This window comes from Nuphar pumila, chromosome 8, assembly GCF_984573655.1.
Source record: "Nuphar pumila chromosome 8, dmNupPumi1.hap1.1, whole genome shotgun sequence".
Lineage (NCBI taxonomy): Eukaryota > Viridiplantae > Streptophyta > Magnoliopsida > Nymphaeales > Nymphaeaceae > Nuphar > Nuphar pumila.
In genome coordinates, this window is record NC_143256.1 from 128,019,693 (window position 1) to 128,045,691 (window position 25,999).

General features: G+C 37.4%; 1 protein-coding gene across 1 annotated transcript; it reads right to left on the reverse strand.

Annotated features, from left to right (window-relative positions):
- Positions 1 to 25,186, reverse strand: LOC149830738 (protein STRICTOSIDINE SYNTHASE-LIKE 3-like). The gene is made up of 4 exons (XM_090016760.1): positions 24,627 to 25,186; positions 24,113 to 24,388; positions 1,025 to 1,192; positions 1 to 624 (listed from the first exon to the last, which is right to left on the reverse strand). Exons 1-4 carry the CDS (start codon positions 24,953 to 24,955, stop codon positions 231 to 233), a joined length of 1,167 nt encoding a protein of 388 aa, XP_089872886.1. The 5' UTR covers positions 24,956 to 25,186; the 3' UTR covers positions 1 to 230.
- Between the last annotated feature and the right edge of the window lie 813 nt (positions 25,187 to 25,999).

A 25,999-nucleotide genomic window follows, 5' to 3' on the forward strand; every position in this document is an offset into this window, starting at 1 on the left:
TTAACCAAAGTTGCGTTTTTATTGACGAGGCTCAAAGCATAAGAAGGTTTAGTCATCTCACAAATTCACAATGCTTATATCTGACAATACGGTCCCAAAGGGGCGCCAGGTGACTCTCTCTCTCTCTCTCTCTCTCTCTCTCTCATAATTAGACAAGCAAGCTCTCACACCTCGGTTTGGGAAACAAGGACGACAACAATAACATTAAAACTGAATCGATGCGCAATGAATCAGTAAACTGCAATAAACGGCATCAAAACAGACCCTATCCAAAGCTTTCCATCCTTTTCCTCCACTTCGCTTACGGCTCTCACAACCTTTCCCTGTTTGTCCTCCAGAACTTCCACCACCTCACCATCCACATTGTACTTCACCACAATGCCATGAGGCCGACCACCCACAAACAACAAATATTGAAACTTTGCCGAGATCGGAAGCCTGAGAATGAATGTCCGCAGCCGAGGATAAAGGCCAAGAACGTGCCCATAGAGGCTGCGACGGCAGTGAATTCCTACCCAGAATTCTCCCTTTGCATTAGTTCTTACATTGTCGCTAACTCCTGGGACTATGGTGAAGACATCTGTAGTTCCGGCTTTTTCACCCTTTAGCCAGTATCTCTTCAATCTGAAGACCAGAAATTGAGTAGGAAAGATGAGTCGTCTTAGACAAACATGCAAGAATAATAATTCCTATTTCCAGAATCAGATACACATTTGCTTATGGAATAACAAGCAATAATGACACCAATCTTTTTACATCAAAAGAAAAATAATAAAAGTGGAATAAAGTTTTTGGAAAAATATATAAACAATCTCACCCTTTTGATAATCACATCATAAATTCAAATACATGAACATAAAATGCATTTTGGTATTTGTCGTCTTTTCTTCATTATAAAAGCTTGATATATCACGATGCATATCAAAAGATATCAGAGAGATAAAAAGAGTATTTTAAAGCCAGCTTAAGAAACAAGAAAATGTGGAAAGTAAAAAATTATGCATAAGATGTTAAACACCCCTACCTGCCAAAGACACACTCACTGAAGACAAGAAAGGACTTGTCCTTGCTCATGGATACCCCATTGGGGAATACAAGGTTGCGAACCAAAACCGTCGCTTCCTTTCTAACAGGGTCATATTTCAAGAGCCTTCCAGAATCCTCAGCAGAAAAGATCAGTTGCAAAAAGTTCCTACATCAAATATGAAGTACGTGACAGTTAAATACACCATCCAAACAAAATGTCTTGGATATAATTAACGACTTGAAAGCATACAGTATTGCAAACAAAACATTGGATTTCAGAGCGGGAACAAACTCATGGGTGGCTTGTAGTGGATCACAGAACATAAAAGAGCCTCTTTCTGTTAAAGAGGGAAAAGGAAAAAGGGAAAGGAAATCAAATTTACGTGTAAGAATCAGAAGGTTCAGGAAGAATAGTGTCCAGATGTGTAGTAATAAAATAAATTATGTGGTCAAGAAACATTGTAGCCACCTTTGTTTACTTATTATCATTTTTTATATAAGGAAGACCATCTTGAGTTTTCAAACAAACCTGACAGCAGTAACCCATAATTTCCACATTGATGCAAATTGGAACTCAACAGAAAATAAGTGCACATGCACTAGAAAACATACGTGTCCATGCTTGTGTACGGAAATTTTAGCTCTTCTGAAATATGAGTGAAAATTCAGGGTGAATCCTAATAGGGAACTCTAAAATTTTACTCTATTTATGAATTGACCAAAGAACATGCATAAAACATCCAAATATCACTTTAGACTTTGTGTAAGAAGTATCACGTTTCCCTGAATGAGTGATTCTAAACCAGAAATCTTCAACTAGGTCTGCAAATAGTTAACACTTAAGGCCGATATATGGAATACTGAGATCACAAAAATGATAAGCATGCAGAATAAACCAATTTTGTTCATAAAATCATCTAATATATAATCCACTGAGCACTTCCCAGAAATTGGAAGAAGCTAGTTTTATATAAAAGAAAGACTGCAAATAATCAGGTTTTCTTAATTAGAAAGCTCATAAGTTTAAAATTCAAAGAAGATGGACATATTACTGAGCACTTCAATGAGACAAAGTATTGTGAATAAGAAGTCTTTTGTGAATCTTTTTTTTTTAAGGCAAGCTGGGGTTAGGCTGACTCCTACCAGTTATACAACTATACCATTGCATTTTGAACCTGCAACGTCCCAACACAAGGTGACGTGCACTAGCTGCCCCTACCAGACAAGCAAAGCCCCCGTTGGTGTCTTTTGTGAATCTTATGAGTTACAGACATTATTACTAATTATTTACTTAATAGCTGGGAGATTCTAGTTAACATCTTTTATAAACTAAGCATTGGATGGCCTTGCAACCATGATCAGATTACAATTAGTTTGTTGAGTGAATAAACTGAACAAAATTTGTTGAATTCTTCATAAATGGAAAATCTCAAAGCATAAAAAATTAAGAGGCAAGTTCAAGCCTGTTATGAACCGTCCCAGATCCGATCTCGAGAAGCCGTTCTGAACTCAGATCCACCCAAGATACCCAGTTTGATAGGGACTGGAAGATGCCCTTTCCTATTTGGATTCTTATTTTTGGTCTTTTATTTCTTTTAGAACTCTTTGGCAAACTCTATAAATAAGTGTTATTATTCTTAATTAAGTATGAATGAAAATAGTATATTGATTTTTTTTTCTGTTCTTGAGCTCTGGCCCTAGAGGGAACGCCTTTTCTCCTTCTCCTCTTTCACGTTTTCCTCCGCAGCAACCCACCCAGAGGGATCAACATTCTCCCTTTACCCTATTGCTGGCCCTATCTGAGGCAGAGCCTAGTTAGATCGAGAACAAATTTCTCTCTTTCCCGTTTTTTTCCCTGCGTCAGAACCTTCTCAAGGCTAGATTTGTAGAAACCGTCCCTCCCTAGAGATTGGGTTTCTATCAGTGGTATCAGAGCATCACTTCTAGAAAACCGTGTCGACCAGCCAAGACTGCCCTGGTTTGTGCAGCAAGGGACCACGCCCTTCTTGAATCCATTCAGGTTCCTATCATCACGTTGATTGAAACATCGAGCAATCTAAAAAATGACTGTAGTCGTGCATTGCTTGCGGGTTTGACATCACTACCTCTTGGGATCTCAGGTCATCGTCCAGACAGACAACATAGCCAGTAGCTACTTCCAGACTCAGAAAAAGCTTAGTCCTAAGCAGAGGCTAGTTGACAAAAATTCCTAGTAGAGTTTGACATGGTTTTGGAGTATAAGACTAAAAAGACCAATGTCGTAGCCGACACACTACGTAGAAAGGTTGAGTTGGAGACCTTACAAGAGGAAGAAGCTTCGGCTGCTCAGCCTCAAAGCAACCTACTCGACCGCATTCAAAAAGGCATCTAGTCTGATCCATCAACTCAACACCTAGTGACCCTAATTCAACAAGGGAAAACCAGGAGATTCTGGATGCAAGACGATCTCTTTGTGACTAAAGGCAAGCGCATTTTTGTACTGCGATGGGGATCATTGCGGAGATTGGTGATCAAGGAGTATCATGATACCCAATACTCAGGGCACCAGGGAGCGACCCTCGCTGGCCATGGCCGCCCGGCGTGACCCTCACCTGCCTTCACATTCGTGCAAGCCATCCCCTAGAGAGATTCCTCTCTTTCTCTTTCTCTTCCTCTTGTCGCTCCTGCTTGCAGCATGTCCCCCTGCTCGAACACGTGCCTCCCACTATCTGCGTATCGCCCCACTTTCTTTCCCTCGCCCTCTTGGCCGCTACCCATCTCTCGCTTCCTCTCTTTTTCGTTATTCTGGTGAGGCAGTGTTGTTAGTGTCTGACCCCGTCGTTCTCACTCGTCTCTCCCTTTCTCCCTCTCTTCGCCTGCCAGACGAGGTCTGCTTGACCCCAAACCAACCCGGACCATGGTCGTAACCCAGTCAGATTGATTCGTTTTCAGCCCCAAACCCATCAAATCCAACCCACAATGATCCAACTAACCCAAAACTTTATTTAAGTCAAATGAATCCTTACCCAGTCCAGTCAGATCCTATCCAAAACCATACCCTTACCTATCCAGGCTCCAACTCAATCTATGGTCCAAAATTAACTCAAACCTTAACCCCACTTAGTCCATACAAACCAAGATCAGACCTAGACTTTGCATGTCTTGAGAACCAGTCCCATCAGGGCACGTGAAAAAACCTCGTGCCTAGTGTTTGACCCCAGATGTGACAAGGAACGGTTCGGCAACAGTTTTCAGAGAGCTCCCACCATGAAGACAAGGCGAGTTTGAGAGGTGTGGATTGTTACGAACCGTCTCAGATCCGACTCCAAGAAGTCGTTCTGGATCTAGATTCACCTATGAGACCCAATCTGACAGGGACTCAAAGATGCCCTTTTCTATTTGGATTCTTATTTTTTTGTCTTTTATTTCTTTTAGAACTTTTTGGTAGACTCTACAAATAAGTATTATTATTCTTGATTAAGTATAAATGAAAATAGTATATTGATTTTTTTTGTTCCCCCTATTCTTGAGCCCTAACCCTAGAGGGAACACCTTTTCTCCCTCTCCTCTTTCATGTTTTCCTCAACAACAACCTACCCAGAGGGATCAATATTATCCCTCTGCCCTGATGTTGTCCCTATCTGACGTAGAGCCTAGACAGATCAAGAACAAATTTCTCTCTTTCTAGGTTTTTTCCTGCGCCAGAGCCTTTCCGAAGCCGGATTTGTAAAAATTGTCCCTCCCTAGGGGTCGGTTTCTATCAAAGCCAAAATAGATACTAGTACACCTTTGGAATTATGGTTCCTTTAAGGTTTTGTTTGGAAACTGCTCGTTTGCAGCTTTGGATGCAAGCATGGAATTCAAGATGATGGTGGATTTATCAAAATCGGTAAGGAAATATGCAGAAGTACAAAACACAAGCTATTAAGAGCTCACAAGATCACAATCATACAAGTGCATATGCACAAGTCCACTATGGGACAAGGCAATAACAATAAGAACAATATAAAAAATATAATCTTTTATTGATCAAAATATTTAACACAAGCATTGAAGAAACAAAAGGGGTTCAACCCCTATTTATACACAAAACCCCCTTTTGAGGGGAGACCATTTGGGAGGTCCCAACAGTCATAAATATGATCGTTGGGCAGCCTCCCAACAGCTCTTTGGTCAAATACCAAGGAGCCCTTGGCCTTTTGGTCAAGGATAAAAAAAATAAAAATAAAAAAAATAAAAGAGGCTACATGCAGTCCATAGTGACTATTTTATTATAAAGAAAAAAGACCAAAATACCCCTGACTCAAAAAGTAAATTACAAACATGTCATTTATAATATATATATATACTATTTTAACACCCCCCCTCAAACTTACGGTGTAAACATCGGAAGTTTGCTGAGAAGGAATAAAAAACGTGGAGAAGCGAGAGCTTTAGTAAAGAAGTCAACAAGTGATAAAAGGCAACTCAATAGTTACTCTCAAAAATTCGTCACAAACATAAAAATAGTCCATCTCGATGTGCTTGGTGTGCTCATGGAATGTGTGGTTGTTGGCAATATAAATTGAACTTTTATTATCACAACACATCTTCGAATATTTAGAGATGTCAATACCCATTTCTCTATCATTCAAAAGAATGGAGAAATTGATGGAGATGTAAATCATAGGATTAAGGTTGGGTGGATGAAATGGAAAAGTGCAACTGGCGTGTTGTGCGATCGTAGAATGCCATTGCGATTGAAGGGAAAGTTTTATAGGATGACAATTAGACCCGCTTTACTATATGGTACGGAATGTTGGGCTGCCAAGAGACATCATTTTCAAAAAATGAGTGTAACTGAGATGTGTATGCTTCAATGGATGTGTGGAAAGACACTAAAAGATAAGATTCGGAACGAGGAAATACGTAAGAAGGTAGGCATTGCATCCATTGAAAATAAGATAAGTGAGAATCGTTTACGATGGTTTGGGCATATTCGGCGAAGGCCTAATGATGCTCCGGTTAGAAGGATGAAATGGGAAAATATATTAGCTAAAAGAGGTCGTGGTAGGCCTAAGAAGACTTGGATGGAGACGATAAGAAAGGATATGAATGCTTTGAACCTCACCGAGGACATGACATTGGATAGAAATGAGTGGAGGAGAAGGATTCATGTGGAGGACCCAAAATGATTTCCTTTTTGGTTCATATCGCCGACCCCAATTGTTTGGGATGAAGGCGTTGTTGTTGTTGTTGTTGTGTCAATACCCATTTCTCTAAGAAGATTTTTTAACCATACAAGTTTCATTGTAGTTGTCATAACTCTATATTTTGTTTCAGAAGAAGATAATGAGACCTTTTGTTGCTTCTCCAAGCAATTAGAGAATTTCCTAGAAAAACATAAAAACCAATAGTTGAGATTCTATCATTGGGATTTCCTCTCCAATCAACATCAGTATAAGCAAGTAAATCTAAAGATAAGGATAAGGATGCTATATCTAGTCTGGTGATAGATAGACAAGTGAGAGACTCAATTAGTTGTCTATAAGGTGTGGGGTCTTCAAAAGGAGTCGCATCTTCAAGTCTTAATTTAGCATTCACCACTTCAGGAGTTTTCACTTTCTTATCATCTGAAATACCAGATTTAGCATATATATCTGCAATAAGTGTTATTTGAGAAAGTATGTACTTTCTGAGAGAATATGCAACTTCAATTCCTAAAAAATATCTTAAGAATCCTAGGTCAGACATATCAAAATTATCTTTTAAAACATTTTTAACATTACTAACTTCCTATTTGTCATTCTCTATTATTATCATATCATCTACGTAAAGTAAAAAGATAATTATGCCAGTACCTGTACTTTTTACAAAGAGAACAATGTCAGTATAACATGATGAAAACCCAAAATAATCACAACATTACTGAATCTATCATACCAGGCCTTAAGGGCCTGTTTAAAATTTTAAAAGTTTAAGAGATTTTTTTTTTTAATATCAAATCTCGACAGAAGATCCATATAAAACTTCTTCACTTAGTTCTCCATTAAGAAAGACATTTTTAATATCTAATTGATATATAGGTCATTTTTTAGTTGATGTAACAACTATTAGAGTCCCAACACTAGTCATTCTAACTACAGGTGCAAAGGTTTCCTTATAGTCAATTCCATATTCTTGGGAGTATCCTTTAGCTACTAACCTAGCTTTATATCTTTCTAGAGTTTCATTACTCTTGGTTTTAACGTTAAAGACCCATCTACACTCAATGGGTTTCTTGTTTGAAGATAACTCTACAACTTCTCAAGTTTTTGCTTTCCTAAGGGCATCTAGTTCTATGTTCATAGCTTCAATCCAATTAAGAACATTTAACTTCATTATAACGTGAAGGCTCATGGTATGAATATAATGCTATTAAGTAAGTCCTGTGACTAGGAGATAATGACTCATAAAAGACAAACCCATTTAGTGGAATAAATTCTCTACTAGATCATTCAAAAGAAGTTTCTTTTACAGACTCATTATATTGAGAAATTTTTTTTAAGGCCCTAGTAGGATTATTTTGCTCACGCCGGGTAGAAACTTGAATATTTTTAGATCTATTAATGACATCATTACTACTCGGTGATGTCTCAATATTAGGGTATTCATGATTGATATCATCTATAATTTCAATATGATTCTTTAACATCCTTCAAAAATCCAACCTTTTAAAACTTTCCCAAACCCCAAATTTTGAGAAAAATTTAAAACTTTTTATTTATATAAACAATTCACATGGTTTCCGAAAGTAATATGCCATATAGCTCATCTATAGCCACATTTCAACCATTCCAAATACTAGACGGCCCACCTGAGCGCAAGCGCGAGTGTATATTAACCTTCCAGTATCAGATCCGGTATAGAATCATCCATAGACACAACTTGATTGAGACTATTACTTTAAGGGTTTCTCACATGTGAAAAAGAAAAATATGGAAGACAAAATGTGTCAACGTTTAAGATAATTGAAGAGTTACGTAAAGATTTAAAGTTCTAAACCATATGCAAGAACATAATATGAATGAAATGACAGAATTTAAAAATGTTCTCGTTCCAAAATATTATAATTCTTTAAATGTAAGGATTCAGACAAAAAGTAAAATTTACACAAGTTTTTAACCCTCTCAAACTTTTGCTTGATCCCTCCAGGAATCGTAGTAGGTAAGAGTGGAGCTTTCAGACGTGCAACAACCCGCGCTTCGCTTCAATCCTCTACGAGGTCATCTATAATATTGTAGGGCATCAACCACATGCCTGTAGAAAACCAAAACTAAACTTGAAGAATGCAATTCAAGTTGAAATGATGCAATAAAGTGTAATTCCCATCATTTTAGAAATGAGAGTTAAGAGAATCCACATATTCAATCACATAAACCATCATTCATTTCATGGCATTCATAATTACATCACTTGTATGTATGAAAACTTAAAATCATTCTCATTTTAATCCATAGCATTCAATTTTATAATCATTTATATACATGATAATCATTTGCATAAATGTACGAAACTAACAATTCATAGCATACTCCAAAGTGAAGTAAAAATGCAATATATCATGCAATGCTATCATTCACTTTCTTTATGCTCAAAAGAAACATGCCCATGTCCAACTTATGACTAAGGCATGCATTGTTTCAATCAAGGTTTTAAAACCCGTGACTCGGGACTTGACTCGTTCTTTATTGACTCGTGACTTGGCGGGTCAACTCGGTGACTCGGACCGGGTTTTGTTAACTTTTGATTTTAAAAGAAAAACAATTTATAATTTGTCTCAAACCATGTTTTTCAGTAAACAAGAGATCCTTGGGTTGTGTAAAGGCATGTAATCACTGAAACTGAGAGAGAGATGCGACTCTTTCTTAGGTAGCTTTTGAACTGATAACAATTGGCATCAACTAAATTAGCTTGGTTTTTGCTTGTATTACTTCCTGGGTTTGTCATTTTCTAGTTAAACCATTCATAGAGAGCAGAAGCATTGAAAAATGCATAGGCTGATCTCTCCCAGACTATCTCACAGGAATATTCCCAACTTACCAGTTACCCTTGTGTCATGTCCCCTTATACAGTATTCTTAATGAAAAATTAAACAACAATGGCATGCCATGTGTCCTTTTTGTTGTCCATGTGACCATATATAAATGTACATCCTTGACAAATGAACAAAGGTCATTAAAAGCAACTAATGCTGTAGCAAAAAACTCTAGGATATCCTACTAAATAGCCTTCAAATTTCTTTTTTAGACAAAGGACTACGGAGTAAGTTGAAGAATAACTATGGTGTCAGTTGAAAAATATGAAATTAAGTGGCATGACAAAAATTCTCAAAAGAGATGCAGCATATAAAATCCTGGTTGTTCACTCCCAAACAGAGCTAAAACTCTTTTCCCTATGAACACTGGCTCCTAATGTTGTTTCTTATGAATTAGCGGGATTTTTGTATTTTGATGGTTCTGTGCATTGTCAAGCAATCAAGAACTTATGTGAAGCTTGGTTGACATTTGTCTTATTGGTAGAAATTTATGAAAACGTTACGAATCCTCTCTTGAGTGATTTCTAGCTACTGACTACCACAAGGCCAATTACCAGTTTCCAACATATACTTAGTTCCTTAATTTTATGCTTCTGATAATACATGATGAATATTATAGTTGATTATGCTATGATAGTGATACTTAGTACCTGTTACGAAGTTAACACACACACACAGGGAAGATCCAAGAGCACATCAGTCCACCAAATCAGCCAACACAAGGACCACTAAGGACACACTCACAAGAGACCCTAAGGGTCTGTCTGATTGCTTGTCCAAGATTGGACAGACCCTTAGAACATAACAGACAAAACATATGTTCTGTCTGTAACAACCGTACTTCGTCCCATGTTTGTTTAACTCAAATAAAAAATCAAATTTCAAACATCCCAGAACTCGCCCGAGTCAGGCCCAAGTCAAGGCCGAGTCATGTCAGGCCGAGTTTGCCTTGCCGGGTTGACTCGTTGGAGGGCCGAGCCGAGCCGAGCCGAGTCAACGAGTTGACTCGGCGAGTTTTAAAACCATGGTTTCAATTATAAATTTCACATTTCCTTATCTCAAAACATTTATGCACTTTGCATTCAAATGTAATAATGGAACAGGTCCTATCTCGACCCTTCATGTGTGTCACACATACAAGCACCTCGCGTGCATCAACCAAGCCCTTGGCTTGTATCAACAGGTCAAATCTCATGACCAAACATAAACATGTCTTTTTTATTCACACGTAACAATTCATATACAATAATCATGCAAAATCTTAGAAGTCTCTACATGTTCACAATATATGATTATGCATATAAAAGTAGTTAACCTAAAAATCTAATTAATTGTTTCTCTTGCTTATTCAAACCCATCTGGTACAATAGAAGGTATAGACATCTACAAACAACCATAGGAGTATTTATTATTCTATGTATTTTTTATTGCCCTCCTATGGCTTAACTGGTTCTTTCCCGAGCGATTCAACCCTACAATGCAGCGGTTGAGAGAACGGACCCATGATCCCAGGTCTTGGCATGCGCCAAACCAAAATCGCCGGTGAAAAATCGGGCATGCATCCCTAACTCTACACAGTTGTGGTACTACCACCTAAGACTCATTGGTAGACATTAAAAAAAAATCGTCAATCAAACCCGGGTTGGGTTTGGATCTGAGATCCAGACCCAACTCAAGTTCATTATATATCACATGTTCATTAATAACTCACTTGTAATTTAGTCTATTGTGTAGAGGGTATTTTAGTACCCTAATATTTATATTACAAATACTTGAAGAAAAGCCTAATACGCAGATCCCTATTGAGGGTTTTTCAGCAGCATACGTTCTCCCCTCCATTCTCTCTCTATTCTTGTGACCGAACCTCAGAACCTACAATCTCTAACATGGTATCAGAGCATCATATCCAACATCTCGTCCTCTTCTAAGGTATCTTTCTATTCCACCTCAAATCCCCTTCCTGTATTCTTTCTTCTTACCGATTTTATCAACTCCTTTTTCATTTCTTGGTTTTTCAAATTCAATCTTGGATAGGTTAGACGTGTTTTCTTTTCTTTTCTTCGATTATCTGTTTTCCTCTTCACTGCCTTTCTAATCTGAATGTGATCTTTCACAAACAAGATTCTGGATAACCGCATAAGATTAGTTTTAAACTAGGCGTGATTTCAAAATTGAAAGGATCATGTCAAAGTTTTCTTTTTCTGATTTCCAAAATAGATGCAAAGCCAAACTTTGATATGGGCATAATCTCCTCTTCCTTTTAATTAATTGTAATTCTCTTTGTTGATCAATCTCTTGAATCTCTTTTGTCTTTCCTCTAAATTCAGAAAACACGTAATCTTCAAATTGACGTGCTCAATACTGATTGAGTCTTATTCGAAACAGATTTTACAGCGAAATTTGTTTTACTGCTCCTAGTTTGCAAATCGTCTGGATTAATATTAAAAAAAAAGGTGAAGCAGAATTTATTTGGAATCTAATTTCTGTTCTGAATTCCTTTTGAGTCAGACTTTTACTTTCCACCTTGTTCTAAAATCATCTTTCTCCTTTGTTTCTCATTTCTTTTCTGAATTTCTTTTGAATCTAATAGTCTTCATTTTTTATTTCGATATTTTTCATCTCTTGAGTATGGATTCATTTCCTCCTCAATCTGGTCTTTCTTCAAGCTTCCTCAGTCAACTCGTGCCTGAGAAACTGAACAATTCCAATTTCCTAACCTGGAAGAGACAAATTATTCCGTTCATAAGAAGTCAGGATCCTTCCGGACATCTGGATGGCTCTGTACCAGTTCCTCCAGAGTTCATACCACAAGAAGACAAGAATGGTAAGGGAGACTCTTCTATTACATATATCAGAAATCCAGAATATGTATCCTGGATGAAGCGAGATCAAGCGTTGGTGGCCTATATCACTTTTACTCTGTCGCAAAAAGTGCTTTTGGCAATTCCAGATGACTGCTCCGCTATGCAGTTATGGCACTGACTGGTTCAGACATATTCTCAAGTTTTTCAGGCCAGAGTATTGTTTTTAAAGGAGTTTCAAATGTTGAAAAAGGATTCTATGACTATCATGGAATACTTGAATAAAATGAAGACTATTACAGATCAGTTAGCCATCGTAGGGTGTGCAGTTAGTGACAAGAATATGGTGCAGCAAACTTTGAGCGGGTTGGGACTCGATTACCATATAATAGTTACTTTCTTGTTATGTTTACCAGATTTACCTACATTTGAAGATCTTCGTGCCAAACTTTTTCAGTATGAGATGACTTTGAAGAGATTTTCTGAAGAGACTCATATTCTCATTGGAGCACAAAATGTGCTTGCCACAGGGGTTGCTTATGGGCGAGGACGTGGTAGGTATGATTTTATAGAGAAGGGTGGTTAAGGAAGGAATGAACAAGGAAGTCGTGGCATATTACCTACACCCAACATTCCTCCTAATCCGCAGAGACAAAGGACGATACCCACTTGTTTTTTATGCAACAAAAGAGGGCACATCAAAGCTAATTGCTGGTTCAACCCCCAAAACAGAGGAAAGCAATCAAAGACAAGAAATGGGACATATAGTTTGAGGAACAGTGGAGAAGTCAAGGAGTTGTTATTATCCGCCTTAGCTGAATTAAACTTAAAACAGAATGATCAGGGCACTTTGTATGTTGATTTAGGTGCAGCTACTCATGTTACTGGTGATGTTGATAAGCGCCTAACTTTTGTTCCTTATGTTGGTAGAAATAGTATAGTCACTGGGGATGGATCTCACCACCTCATTTCTCACATTGAAAACTTTGTTATTCCTATGTCAAAATCCTCGCTCACTCTTTTGAAAGTCATTCATGCCCCTAACATCAAGAAAAATATTGTTTCTGTTTCTAAGCTTGTTGATGATATTAATGTTTCAGTTGAATTTACTCCTTTTTCTGTTCGTGTCAAGGACCTTCACAAGAGGGAAACATTCACTGAAGAAAACGACAAGGCAATATGTACGTCTTCCAAGAGAATCCTTCTACTCGTGTTCGGCCTATTGGTTCCACCTTGAATCTCACCTCACCGTCCTCTTCAGTACTTCCTAAGAGTGTCTTTAGTCTTTCTGAATGTATTGAACCGAATCTTTGGCATGGTCGTCTAGGTCATTGTAGTGGTCATTTTATTAAAAAACTTGTTTCAAACAGTCTTATTCCGAAGTCAAGTTTAAGTGTTGATGATAAAAAATGTTCTAGCTGTCTTCAGTGTAAGAGTCATATTCTTCTATTTCATTCTATTAATAAAAGAGCTTCAAGACCGTTTGAAATTATATGTTCTGATGTTTGGGGTCTTGCCCTAATTTCCTCTATGTTTAGAATTAGATATTATCTCATATTCGTTGATAGTTATTCTCGCTTCACATGGATCTTCTTTATGAAATGCAAATCTGAAACTTTCAAGTTATTTCAGAATTTTCATTCCTTTGTTAAGAATCAATTCTCTGAAAATATTCTCTGTTTACAATGTGACGGAGGGGGTGAATTCTCCTCAAATGATTTTATTAATTTCCTCCAAACTAATGGAATAAGTAGGCGGGTGTCTTGCCCTCATACACCCCAACAGAATGGGATTGCTGAACGGAAGCATCGTCATATTGTCGAGAGTGCTATGAATATGATGCATGATAGTAATCTGCCAGTTACCTTATGGGCAGAAGCCTTTCATTCAGCAGTACATGTCATAAACTGATTGCCCATGAATATCTTGGAAGATAAATCACCCTACTTTTCTTTGTATGGCGTTCATCCAAATTATCACGATTTGCGTATATTCAGTTGTGTATGTTATGTTCATGTTGACAGTTCAATACGGCACAAGTTTCAAGATAAGGCCTTGAAGTACAGATTTGTGGGATATGCTGATGATTATAAAGGGTACAGATGTTATGATCCCGTGAATAAGCGTATCAAAATATCCAGGAATGTTGTCTTTGATGAATTAAACTTTGATCATATTGTTAACACTCCTGAAATTGAGGTTTATCATCCCTGGTTGAACTCTGATCTATTTTCTAGTATAGATGATATTTGTCTTTCAGAATGTGATCAAAAGAACGAGGAAAATATCATGCCTAATGTCACACAAAGGACTCAGGATAGCGTGGAATCAAAACCACTCTTGCCTCCCGAAGGGTATAAAGGCATTGTTTACTCTCAACGAGAGAATGCGACTTCTTCTATCGCTAATTAGGAGATGAACTCTTCTTCTGTTTTTGTTTCATCCTCTGTTCCCAGAAAATCTGCTCGGCCTCGACATTCGATTGAAAGGTGGATTAGTTATGAGAATTTCACGATAGACTTCCAGCACTTTTTAACCTCTTTAGGTAAGGAAGATCAACCCACAACATTTTATCAAGCAACAAATTCTAAAAGATGGATCAAAGCTATGAATGAAAAAATGAAGGCTCTTCATGAATGTGGTACTTGGAATATTGTTCCAAGACCACAAGATAAAAATGTTGTTGGATCAAAGTGGGTGTATAAGATAAAGTACAAGCCAGATGGTACTATTGAGCGTATAGAGCTAGACTCGTTGCAAAAGGCTTCACCCAGGAGCAAGGACAAGACTATGATGAGACCTTAAGGTCGGTTGTAAAAATGGGCACCATTAGAATTATATTATCATTAGTTGTTGAGCAATAATGGGCTCTTAGTCAACTGGATGTCAAAAATGTGTTTCTACATGAAAATCTAAAAGAGGAAGTATACATGAAGGAGCCCACTGGATATGCAGAAGGAAACTCCAAAGAATACGTGTGCAGGTTAAAAAGAGCTATATATGGTTTGAAGCAGGCATCTCGATCTTGGTTTGACAGTTTTTCTCTTGAAGCAGAAAAATATGGTTTTAGTCGATCTCTTCTTGATCATTCTCTCTTCATATTCAAATGCAAAGATATAGTTACACTGTTATTGATATATGTAGATGACATTATCATTACATGTAATTCTAATGAGCATATTGAGCAAGTCAAAAAGCTTTTGAATCACAGGTTTAAGATGAAGGACCTTGGTAAACTGCAGTATTTTCTTGAAGTTGAAGTTGACAGGACCACTGAAGGCATGACACTTACTCAACATAAATATATCATTGATGTTCTCAGCAAGGCAGGTATGAAAGATTGCAAACCTCTAATCACACCCAGTGTACTCCATCAGAAACTCAGTTCCCAAGATGGAGAATTGTACGAGGACCCTACAGGATAGTAGGGATGCTTCAATATCTCACTTTCACTGGGCCTGATATTGTCTACTCAGTTAATCAGGTATCTCAGTTCATGCATGAGCCACATATTGGGCATATAAAAGTTAAACGCATTTTTCGATACTTGAAGAGCACTATCGGAGATGATCTTTTGTATAGAAAGAGTACGAATGATCATGACGCGCATGAACTTCTTGCTTACACAAATGAAGATTGGGCCGGAGATCCAAATGAGCGCAGGTCGGTCTCAGGGTACTGTATTTTCATTGGCCTAAATCTAGTATCCTGGAGCAGTAGGAAACAACAGGCCATTGCCAGATCGAGTACAGAAGCCGAATATAGGTCAATGGCAGCTGCCACAGCCCGAAGTAACTTAGATCAGACACCTGTTGATAGAAGTAGGAGAATCGATATTTCGATGTCTTCTCTTATGTGACAATCAAAGTGCCATTAACATGTCTTTTAATCCCATCTACCACAATCGTGCCAAGCATATTAAAATAGATCAACATTTTGTAAGACAGAAAGTTAAAGAGAAGGAAATTGAACCTGAATTTGTTCGGACCACTGATCAAGTTGTTGTCTTGTTTACAAAAGGACTCATCAAAGTCAGATTTTGGATGTTGAAAGGCAAGTTGTTCATGGTTCAAAACCATGTACAACTTAAGGGAGGGTGAAAAAAAGTCGTCAATCATATCTGGGTTGGGTTTGGATCTGAGATCCAGGCCCGGGTTGGGTTTGGAACTGAGATCCAGACCCAACTCAAGTTCATTATGTCACATGTTCATTAATGGCTCACTTGTAATTTAGTCTATTGTGTAGAGGGTATTTTAGTACCCTAATATTTGTATTACAAATACTTAAAGAAAAGCCTAATACGCAGATCCCTATTGAGGGTTTTTCAGTAGCATACGTTCTCCCCTCCACTCTCTCTCTATTCTTGTGGCTGAACCTCAGAACCTGCAATCTCTAATAGACATGTCCCCTAACCTTCGTGGGACGGGGACAAGAAGTGCCTTCAACCCTCAAAAACACATGTCCCACGAGGCTTGTATCGCCCTTCCCTCTCTCGGGAGAACAAGACATCGGAAAGGGTCCAGCCATCTCAGAGAGCCCGGCCTTGCCGGCGCCTCAAATGGACCCATGGTCCGAGGTTATCTTTATTATTAAGTCATAGGTTAGAGCCAAACATTTTATTCCCACCAGATAACCCTCTCATGCCCTCATGCATGAATTCAAAAGTCTATGTCAAGTGCATAACTTAAACTTACATGCTCTCATGCATGATATCAAAGTCTATACCACTTGCATAACTCAAACTTACATGCTCTCATGCATAATATCAAAGTCTATGCCACTTGCATAATTCAAACTTACATGTTCTCATGCATATTCATAACACATTTGTATTCACTTTCATGCATATTCATAACACATTTGTATTCACTTTCATGCATGACCCTATCATGTCATGACTTAACAGTACATGCTCACATGCATGATTCAATTCTAACATGCTTTCATGCATGATTTGATTTCAACATGATTAACACAAAATGCTCTTACATGAGTTATTATGAATGCATAGATAATTCCACTATATCATGCGCAAAACACATCACATCATAGTTGCACACATTAATAGGATATATAAAAAATACAATCATATTCATAAGCATGATACATTCATTTTAGGCATGTTTTCATGATACAAATTTCACATGAAAGGCAGGCTCAATAAAAAAAATAATGTCATGCAAGCATTTGATGCAGTCAATTCAAACACGGCAATACATTCAACTATTTGTTTCACAATAATGTCAAACATGTACCTACAGCAAACACACTCCAATATCCCGCTAACTACAACAATGTCCAACATGATCTCTCAACTACAAAAATAAGATCACTTCTTTTCCCATACATTCAAATCATGCTTAGTATGATCTCTGAACTACAATTGTCGGCAGTCCTAAATATCCACAACTAAGTGAGGATGTGAGCAGGAGAGCGTTGAATTCAAGAAAATAATTAACATATGATGCATTTGCACCACTTACCATGGGTATTTACCCGATTTGCATGCTTTTGCATTTGCATTTTTCTTTTTCTTACATGGCATTTTTAGCTGCATGTGATGCTTAACATTAAGCATCGAGCAATTTGCTCAGCTACGCACCTGCAATGCACATTTATATAAACAATACAATACAATTCTAACATTTTCTAGCAATGTGACTCTGCTACGAATTCAGTATGCATATTAACGAACTTTTAGATTCTATCATACAACATGAATAACATTCTAAAATTTTAGTTTAGGAATGCTACATTTTCAATGCGACAAAAAGTAAAATGCAACTCGAGATCCTGAAGGTCCAGTGCAACCGCCACACTACACGATCTACTCGTCCATTTCGCAATGAGAGAGTGCTACAACGGCACACACACACCACAAACACTTATCGAACTTCACTCTAGCACATCAGGGACCAAAAATCAAGATGTGAATCGGTAATCTGATTGCAAACAACAAAAAGTAATACCCTGACAAGTCCAAATCAAATTAGACAGTTGTGTGGTGCAGCTCCATGGGCTGCACACTGCCTAGTGCATCACCCCAGTGATGACACAAACATCAAGGTACTCTATGTCGATGAAAAAAATTATATCTTCTTGCAAAATCAAACCAAAATATGGAATATACATAGAAAGAATACTAGCACGCACAAGAGACACCTTCTGTCACGTAACAACAACCCTGCACGATTCCCAATGCAAGAAATCAACACACAAACGAGGCATTCACCGAAACACAAAAGCAAAAAAACAAAAAAACAAAAACAAAATCAAAAGAGGGTTAAAGAAACTAAACAGCAGTGTCGACAACAATTCTCTTCCTAATTCAAAGTATAAAAAAAATGAAGGTAATACCATATGCTAATTGCACAGATCCGAACAATGGCATCGGACAGAACTTTAACAAGTCGAGCACACCCGTAAGGCCCACAAAATTTACAATAACATAATAAACACGAATTTTAACTCGAAATAAGGCAATTACTTTATTTATTTTCTTTTAAAAATTTACAAGTTTTATAGATTCGAAGAGTCATCATTAGTATTAATATCTTCTCTTGGAGAGAGATCATATAAAAACATAGTCTATTTCCTCATTTTTATCATACTCTTCAAAACCATTTTCATCTTTTAAGAATGTCACATCTTTGGAGATGTAAAGTTTATTATTTTTGAAATCAAAGCATCTATATCCTTTTTTATTTTCACCATATCCAATGAAAACACATTCAATTACTTTTGGTGATAATTTCTCTTTTGTGTAAAAGCACAAAACATTTACAACAAAAAAATCGTAAACAATTGAAATTGGGTGTTATTTTGAGAAGTTTTTCATAAGGAAAAACATTTTTTAAAGTGGATGATGGCATTCGATTTATCAAATAAGTGAAAGTTAAAACGGCTTTGGCCCAAAAACTTTTGAGAATATTTTTAGAAATAAGTAGAATTCTTGCAGTTTCTATTATATGCTTATGTTTTATTTATGCTAATCCATTTTGTTATGATGCGTTAGGGCAAGATCTTTGATGACAAATTTCATTTTGTTTTAGATAGTTTTGAAATTCATTGGATAGATATTCTTCACTCGAATTCAATCTAAGAATAGATACATTTCTTTAAAATTGATTCTTAACTTTTATGTGAAATTCTTTAAAGAAGGAAAAGACTTTCGACTTAAAATTAAGAATGTAAACCTACATATATCTAGTAAAGTCGTCAATAAAAGTCACATAATACGAGTAACCACGTTTATATATGACAAGAGAATGACTCCATACATCCGAGAGTACCAATTCAAAAGGTCTTGTGGAAACAAAGGTTCTACTTAGAAATGAGATAGATTTCATTTTTCCAAGAATACAATTTTTGCAAGTCATATATTTTTCATTACAAAATTTATCTCCAAAAGAAAAAAAATACATTTTAGAATAGCTTGGATGTCCAAGTCTTTTATGCCAAGTTTCAAAACCCTTATCTTGGACATAGGTTACAAAAGGATTTTAAAGGAAGAGACAATGAGTCCATAAAGTAAAGATCTCCCTTCCTATGACCTTGCTCAATCCACTTCTCGAACCGGAGATCCTGCACAAAGCAACCCTTAGATGAAAAAAATATTTCACATCCATGGTCGGCAATTTGAGACACCAAAAAAATTTAATTTAATTTGAGAACTCTAACATTTGGGAAAAAAGAATTTAATGTTTCTATAGTCTTAATTTTCAAAATAGTTTCATCTAAAAATACATATCAGATGAAGATTAAAAGACAATAGAGATGAAGTTGCTTTAAGAATTTGTTTAAGTGCCATAGATATTTGGCCAAGTGTGTCTTTAAGATCCTCTCCACTTTTGCCTTCTTCCTTCTTGAAAGTAGATTTTTCAACGAAAGTAACCTTATACTTGAAGGTTTCATTCAACTAAGGGCAAGCGGGTTTAATGTGACCTGGCTTATTACAATGATAACAAATAATCATTTTTCTTCCACCACTATAGTTATTATTATTACCATAGGTATTTTGCTTGCCAATGTGTGGAGGCTTGTACGTCTTAACATGATTGCAGAGTTTAGATACTTCCAACACTTCATCACAACTTTTACTCATACCAAGACGAGTTTCTTCTTAAACAATTTTGGCAATAGCATCTTCAAGAGCAAAATGAATAGATCTATGCAGGAGAAAAGATCTAACTTGCTCAAATTCAGGAGAGAGCCCATACAAGAATTGAAAAAATCTTTCTTGTTCTATTTGTTTTTGCCTAAGTTCCACATCTTCAATGGCAACCCACTTAAGCTCCAAAAGTCCTAGTTCATCCCATTGAGGATTGAAAGCATTATAAAAGTCTTACACGTAAGTCTCCTTTCTTAGTAGTTCTAACTTTTTCTTGCAAAAATATGCTCTTGCAAGATCCTTTTGGATATACGTACCCTTCATGAAAAATCAAGTTTCATTGGCTTTTCGAAATTTTGCAATGTTTGCACATACCTTAAGCTTGACATTGTTCATGAACCATGTAAGAATTTTCACATGGTTGCTCTCTCAATCTTCCACTTGTTTATGATGATTTTCAATGGCCTTGACACAAACATCTCCCTCTAAGGCTTTCTCTTGACCTCCTTCTAGTTTTGTGAGCTTGAGTTGGGGTTCGGAGATAATGCCCATCACATACCCCCAAAGCTTTTTTCCTTTGAGATTGTTTTCCATGACGGAAGCCCACATCATGTAGTTTCTTTCATTGAGCTTGAAAGAGAGATCAATTTTGGTCTATATTGTGTGAGCAAGAGAGGAAGAAGAAGAAAGTGAAAAATGAGAAGAGGAGAGCACGATCCCTTAGGAGACTTTGTCACGAATACAATCACTAGATGGCAACCTTTCACAAGTCCAAGAACAATATGGCTTTGGTACCATGTAAGGAAATATGTGAAAGCACAAAACACAAGCTACTAAGAGCTCACAAGATCATAATCATACAAGTGCTTATGCACAAGTTCGCTATGGGACAATACAAAAGCCTTACAAGGCAACAACCAGTGTTGTGAAAAGCATTGAGGCATAGCGAGGCGCTCCACCAAAATCTAAGGTGAGGCGTAAGCCTCGAGGCATAAAGCATAAGCCTCAAATTTTTTTTTAAACTTAAAAAAAATTATAAAAAATATCTAAAATTATAAATAAAAAAAAAATGCTTTATTGATGAAGCAACAACCAACAAAAAATAAAAAATCCCAAATAAATATTGAAGGCACGACATATAATCCAAAGGATGGCAGGATTGTTGATTGGAGTTACTACAATATGGATAGCAATCTACCGACGTTAGTTGAGATTTGTGAAGTTTGCAATGACTCAGGTATTTCTTGCAATGGTCACTTATTTCGTGCCACTGGAATGCCTACTGAAGCAGCACCCAAGGTCTCTCTTGTTTTCCATTATTTTAATCTCTTAAATGTGAATTGGGGTTACTTATAAGTCTCCTTTATGCCATTTCTATCAGCAATAACAATGATTTTATTTTTTCATTTTGCACAAATATCAAAATTAACAATCTATTGGTAACAATCTATGAAAGATGGATAGACACATAATTGTACCTAGACTTGAAGTTTTGAAAGAAGAATATTGTGCATTTGTCTTGATAAGCATGGGAAGAATGCAACCGAATGATATGACACCTCAGTGCCTACAGATAATAAGGTAAAATCAGAAAACCTGCCAATCAGAAAGCCTTTTATCTTGAAGAATAGGTTTCTAACACATTTCTATCTGAGACTCCCATTGTCCATGAACTATTAAAAACAAACAGGAAAAACAAGGAACATATTTTACAAGCAAAAACCTTATTGTATGATTACGATTTGTAGCATTGCACCACGATTTTGATTTTTTCTCATTTATTTGTTTTTTCTTTTAAAGAAAAAAATCAGAAAACATCAATAATCTTTCAAAGCAATAGTAGCAATAGACATTTTAGTTTGTAATTGATAATCTAACTTCATATCTAGAGCATTTTATAAAATATAAGATAATTGTGCATATATATAGGAAACTACTGTCAAATAGAGTTCTTGAGCACATGTATTTAAACTTAAATGATAAGGCAGGCATTGTCCATCTGATGAATGACAATATATCATGGCATAAGTTCGATTGTAATAAAGAACTGGTGAAATCATATGCAGCTTGCAGTGAAATCAAATAAAAATTTCAAAACAAGGTGAGGCGTGTACGCCTCACCTTGAGGCGTACACCTCAAGGCGTATGAGGCATGCGCCTCAGGGCTTTTGCGCCTTATGCCTGCGCCTCAAGGCACAAAGCCCCTCGCCTTGAGGTGAGGCGCGCTTTTTGCGCCTTGAGGCGCGCTTTTAATAACACTGGCAACAACAATAAGAACAATATAAAAAATATAATCTTTTATTGATCAAAATGTTTAACACAAGCATTGAAGAAACAAGAGGGGTTCAACCCCTATTTATACACAAAACCCCCTTTTGAGGGGAGACCATTTGGGAGCTCCAAAGAGCTGTTGGGAGCTCCCAAAGGTCACAAATATGACCGTTGGGCAGCCTCCCAACAGCTCTTTGGTCAAAGACCAAAGAGCCCTTGGTCTTTTGGTCAAGGACAAAAAAAGGAAAATAAAAAAATAAGAGGCTACACGCAGTCCCTGGTGACTATTTTATTACAAGGGGAAAAGACAAAATACCCCCGACTCAAAAAGTAAATTACAAACATGCCATTTATAGTATATATATATATATATATATATATATATATATATATATATATATATATATATATATATATATACTATTTTAACAAAACCTGCATGTTTGTTTGGGAGAACAGGTGGAGTTTGGCCAGTGTTTTATAACTTCCACTCATGCATGTTTGGGATGTAGTTTTCAGGCTAAAATTTAATGCTGCAAGGTTGCTGGGGAGGTCATCAGAACACCCAGAAGCTCCATTTGGTGTGGTAGCTGGCATGACCATTGACAATTACCACCTCATTCGGATGGCAGCTGAAACATGGAACTGGAGTCAACAACTTCCGTCTCAGCTCCCTTATTTCCCATAATTCCTCTCCCAACCAATTTTGGCGCTGTGGATTCCACACTGCCTATCTGGCAACCTCCAACGGTAGGCTCCCAGTCAGAGCCTAAGAAGAAAAGAAGGAAAAATGAAGACAAACAAGAAATAAAAGAACTGCTCCAGTTATTTCCAGAGTCTTCATTGTTGTGATTATAGTATTACATACGTTTAAAATAGCTACACCTTGGAATCTAAATTTTGTTATTAATATCAATGTTTTCTCACCATGCTACCTCACGAGTTGATTTCTTTCTTTAATACAAGTCTAGAACTTTGGTGTTATAAAAATGAGAAATAATGATGCATTTAGAATTGTGGGGATAGATAATATATATATCAAGATCAGTGTTGGTTGCAAAATGGTTCTCAAAGATGTTTAGCATGTATTAGACTATTGTCATAATTCTGTCTCAACTGATAAGCAAATAAAGTTATAACAATCACTTCTATAGTGGGTGCTCAAAACTTATGTCTTTGCTGTTTTAAAAGAGGAGAAAAGCCCTGTACCATTTTTTCTTTTTTGGGATCAATAAGCTCGGGTTAGACAGATCCTGGCCACTACACAAGCGTAAAAATAAATTGCAACAATTACATCACAAAAGATCATTTGAAGGATTTTGATCCGGTGGTTTATCCTTCCATATTCTATCCAAGCCAATGACATCCAATTGGGACATATATCTCGCCACATCCATCTAAAACTATGCAACAGTGAAATCAATACTATCTAAAATGATTTTCCAACCAACTAAGGCATAACAGTCGTGAACAGATTAGTGAGAAAGGTTTGCGAATCTTAGCAGAAAATGAACTGCTCTCCAACATGACATACACCTCTTAGCAGTTGTAATCTCTGTTTATTAATAAGAAAATAATATAGAATTTCATATTAAGAAAGAGAACCATCATGGTTTCAGTGGCTCACTGATCATCCAATTACTAATCTGAAGATTCTTAAATAACCATCATAGTTTCGGTGTTTCACCAATCGTCCAACTAGCAAACAGCAGATTCTCAAACTATTGTCGAACTATCCCCATGTATCAAGAATCCAGTTTCAAACCAAAATACAAAGCCAGCATTTCCAAAAGAGAAACCAGTGAAGTTCTCTATGAAAAGTAGAAAATTGAAAAAAAAAAGGTAAGGAGAAAAAAAACAGAATAGTACCTTCTCTGATAGAGAGTGCTACTATCTGTGAAGTAAATATTGCCTTCATCATCTATATCCAGATCATTAGTGAACCTTAGCGGCACTCCCTCCGCCTCTGTCACCAGTGGCGTCGCCAAGCCACCTTCCGGTCCAACCTTCATCAACCCAAAATACGCGTCTGCTATGTACAAATCTCCCGTTTTCTTATCAAAACGGAGTCCCAATGGCCTCCCACATACGTGCTCGTTCTTGGCATAAGCCAAAGGCGATGGCTTTGGCCCACATAACTCAGACCTATCCAATGACCACCCAAAAAAAAGGAGGGGGGAGTGCTTAACGAACGAAAATAGAACCAAGAACCAAAAACCATATAAGCGGAAAGGGAAAATCCACAAGAAGAAAGCTAAAAAAACAAATGGATGGCCAGGAAAAGGGAGAATTTTGACGAGAGAAAAACAAAATAGCAAATGGGTAGGGATGAAAAAACGGGAAATGAACGAGAAGGTGTGAAAAAACAAAAACAAAAAAGCACCTGTTGGGGGAAGTATAAGAGAAATCCGTCCAGGAGTCGCCGTTCCAAAAGAGAACCCGGCCATCGGCGACGCCGGTGTACGGCCCTCGGCCGAGTGGGTCGAAGGCGATGCTCTCGGGGCCCTGGATTTGGTTGAGGAACCTGATCTCTGATTTCTGGAGCTTGTTGTCGGGGTCGCTGACGGAGGGGAGCTGCGACGACGGAGGGAAGTCGACCTTGTAGGCCTTGAAATCAGGGAATCCCCAGATGGAGCTATGGTGAAAGGGATCGGTGCCACAGTAGAGGGCCAAGAAGAGGAAGAGCACGGCGAGGATTCCAGACAGAGACATCCTCGCTCTCCGGCAGGTTGGAAGTGGAAACTATGAAGAGTATTAAGATTGAAATTGTTTTACTTTTTATAACTCTGAAAGGGTTTTTATGTTGGTGGGCTGCAAAGAAGGGAGAGAGACAGATGCGCGTGCAGGGACTGCCACTACACCGATTCGCTTAATCACTTTATTTATTGGTCTCTACTCTCCACCAAGAGTATCCCCTCTCCTTGGTACTGGTGTCATCTCCTCTGTTTTTTCTTCTTCTTTTTGACTGCTTCTTGACTCCTGCCGCCATTCTTGACTTACTCAAGTCACACGTAAACATTGAGCTCATTCGTTGATCTTAGAGGGGTGTCAACGGGTCGGGTTTGGTTAAGACCCAGGTGGAACAAGACTTGGATCAGATTTTTAGGTATGGTATCAGATCCAGACCCAGGTCTAATCAGGTCTACTATAAGAGAAACCATACCTGACCTGATAAGAACTACATGAACCAAACATGAATCATACCCAATAAAAATATTTTTTTTACATTGAAAAATGTTGGGTCTTAATCGAAACTCAGGTCGGGTCTGGGTCTGGGTCTGGCATAAAATTTCAAAAATTATACTAGGTTTATGTATTGATAGGAGGTCCAGACCCGGGTCTTAATCAAGTCTTCTTATTTGTCAGGACCCTATAAGAGTTGGTCCAGGTGCGGGTCGGGGTAAACCCGACCCTCAGACATCCCTATTTAGATGCCTTAGTAGTTTTTTAATTTTTTAAGGACGGAGAAACCAGCTCGAAGTGAGAAACTCGGGCGCACCCTTCCAACCAGAAAGCCACCAACTTCGGCTTATGCATTGGATTTTGATTCCACTGGATTTTCCCTAATTCTTGGGAAAACATCTGCATATATAAAATACGAAGAAGTGCATAAAAATACATTATGACATAAAGCTAAATCGAAAAGTGTTAGCCTTGTCATTGTTCTGGACCGCCACATTTTTCACCTTTTTGCTCTGATGTATATACCTCTTTGGCACTCTATAGTGCCCCCACAAGGCCTTACGGCTTAAGTAC

Bases quoted from the DNA above. Each gene is read 5' to 3' on its own strand.
- LOC149830738 (XM_090016760.1), bottom strand. From the start codon at position 24,955: ATGTCTCTGTCTGGAATCCTCGCCGTGCTCTTCCTCTTCTTGGCCCTC. The intron at 24,389-24,626 runs GTGCTTTTTTGT...GTCATTGGATAG, and splicing joins TCTTATACTTCCCCCAACAG to GTCTGAGTTATGTGGGCCAA. The intron at 1,193-24,112 runs GTACTATTCTGT...TATTTGATGTAG, and splicing joins AGCACTCTCTATCAGAGAAG to GAACTTTTTGCAACTGATCT.